We start from the raw sequence: 1,787 nt of genomic DNA on the forward strand, positions 1-1,787 counted from the left end.
AATATATAGTGTAGATTCCCAAACTTGAATCAGATTTATATGCAATAAGCAAATAAGGGAAATGAGAGTAAAATGAGTAACTACTTTTTATTACAAGTGGCCACATATTTGCAGAATAAACATTTTGATATTATACAAGTCATGGTTTATCTATCATTTGCTAGGCCGTATGGAGAGATTGGCTTGAACATCGCTACATTAAGCACAGCTAATACCTTATGTGTCTATACAGTTATCAATGGGGTCCAAAACCAACACTGGACCCCAGTAACTTTCACTGTATGGACAAAAACACAAAGACATTTTTCAAAATATTTGTGCCCTACAGATGAACGAAAGTCTGGAACAACATGAGTAAGTCTACAGTTTGTTTTTGGGCGAACAATCCCTTTTAGCAGGTTATTATCACAATGAAAAACTGTTCAGGCAGCATTATTGCTGATTAAGGGTTCTCCGAGCAAAAGATTCTTCTGAGTTGTCCTGATATCTCAGCAGACAGCATGCTGTACCTGCTGTTGAAGTTCCACAGGGACCTTACGCCATTACGAGATCTGTCTGTGTCTCTCAGCGACAGAGGGAAGGACAGCGGCCAGTTGGGATGAAGGGGAGATGGACGCAAAGACGACGAGCCCCAAGGTAGCATCTGGTTGCTGTGCTGGATGGCAGATTGGCTCAACCCAGGCAGCAGCTGAGGAGGGGGTGGTGAGGCCGCAGATGCTCTCTGGGCCGGAAACAGTTGTGGGTGGCTTGGTGGGTCGTTGCTGGAAGAGACCTGTGGGTGAGATGCTGTGTCTGCCTCTACTGGGTCAGCGCTGTTGTCCAAATGGCTAATCTGTGAAGGTAGGTTGGCACTTTTAGGAGGCACTCTCAGGGGCGAGATGAACGGAGATGAGCCGTGCCAAGAGTGATACAGCTCTGGAGCTTCTGGAGCATTACCGGTAGGCAAACCCCACAGGAAAGGCTTGAGATGGGACGCTGCGGGATAGTGGAAGGGCACCATTGGATGATTGGCATCCAGACCTCGCCCAATCCCCATGTGATACTGCAAACTCAGCACCTCGGCCCTGAGCTGGGCATTCTCCTCGCTAAGCGCCATAAGTTGCTCCTCCAGCATGAAGTCGTTGATTCGTCGCTTCTCTCTAGAACGCTTGGCGGCCTCATTGTTCTTCTTCCGTTTCACCCAATAAGACGTGTCCTTTTTCTCAGCAGGAGTCATCTCGCGTTTACGTCGTCTGTTGGGCATGAGTGGGTTGCGGTATGACTGGAGGTGGAACAGTTGTCGTGCCAGTACGGTTGAGCCGGTGAGTGGCAGAAGCCTTCTTAGACCTCCAGGGTCGTCTTTGCTTGTCAAGATCTCGCCCGTGGAGGACGGAAGACAAGCATCTGCTAGATGCTCGGGACTTCTCATGGTACTCATTGTTCTGGAAAGATAAAGAACTTGATCAGTAGGCCAAACCAATACTTTGTTAAAAAAAGTATCACTTTTAGGCTTGAGAACGGCAGTAATCATATACTTGTTGGTATTGCTGTACTGGTGATATTAGAATTTAAGAAGAACGATGCGAAAGCTCAGGATTTTTTCTCTTCCATGAAAGAACAAGCATGCACTATTAAATGCAAGTTAAATTCATTACCACTTATTAGCGTTCATAGTGCAGTTTCCTGTCTGAATGAGGGTAAAAATAAATGTGAGAAGCTCGCCAGCCTAACAAGGAAACGTACTGGGCAAATCCTAATTTTAAATGTGCAAAATAATGATATAGTTTGCAAAAAAATGCGATATGCTC

At 45.8% G+C, this 1,787-nt stretch overlaps 1 protein-coding gene across 1 annotated transcript; it reads right to left on the reverse strand.

Moving 5' to 3' along the window:
- Window positions 1-442: 442 nt before the first annotated feature.
- Window positions 443-1,417, reverse strand: LOC107676945 (uncharacterized). The gene has a single exon (XM_016471690.1). The coding sequence runs from the start codon at window positions 1,415-1,417 to the stop codon at window positions 443-445; it is 975 nt and encodes a 324-aa protein (XP_016327176.1).
- Between the last annotated feature and the right edge of the window lie 370 nt (window positions 1,418-1,787).

Source organism: Sinocyclocheilus anshuiensis, unplaced genomic scaffold (genome assembly GCF_001515605.1).
Source record: "Sinocyclocheilus anshuiensis isolate Anshui unplaced genomic scaffold, SAMN03320099.WGS_v1.1 scaffold420, whole genome shotgun sequence".
NCBI classification, from domain to species: Eukaryota; Metazoa; Chordata; class Actinopteri; order Cypriniformes; family Cyprinidae; genus Sinocyclocheilus; species Sinocyclocheilus anshuiensis.

Bases quoted from the DNA above. Each gene is read 5' to 3' on its own strand.
- LOC107676945 (XM_016471690.1), bottom strand. From the start codon at position 1,417: ATGAGTACCATGAGAAGTCCCGAGCATCTAGCAGATGCTTGTCTTCCG.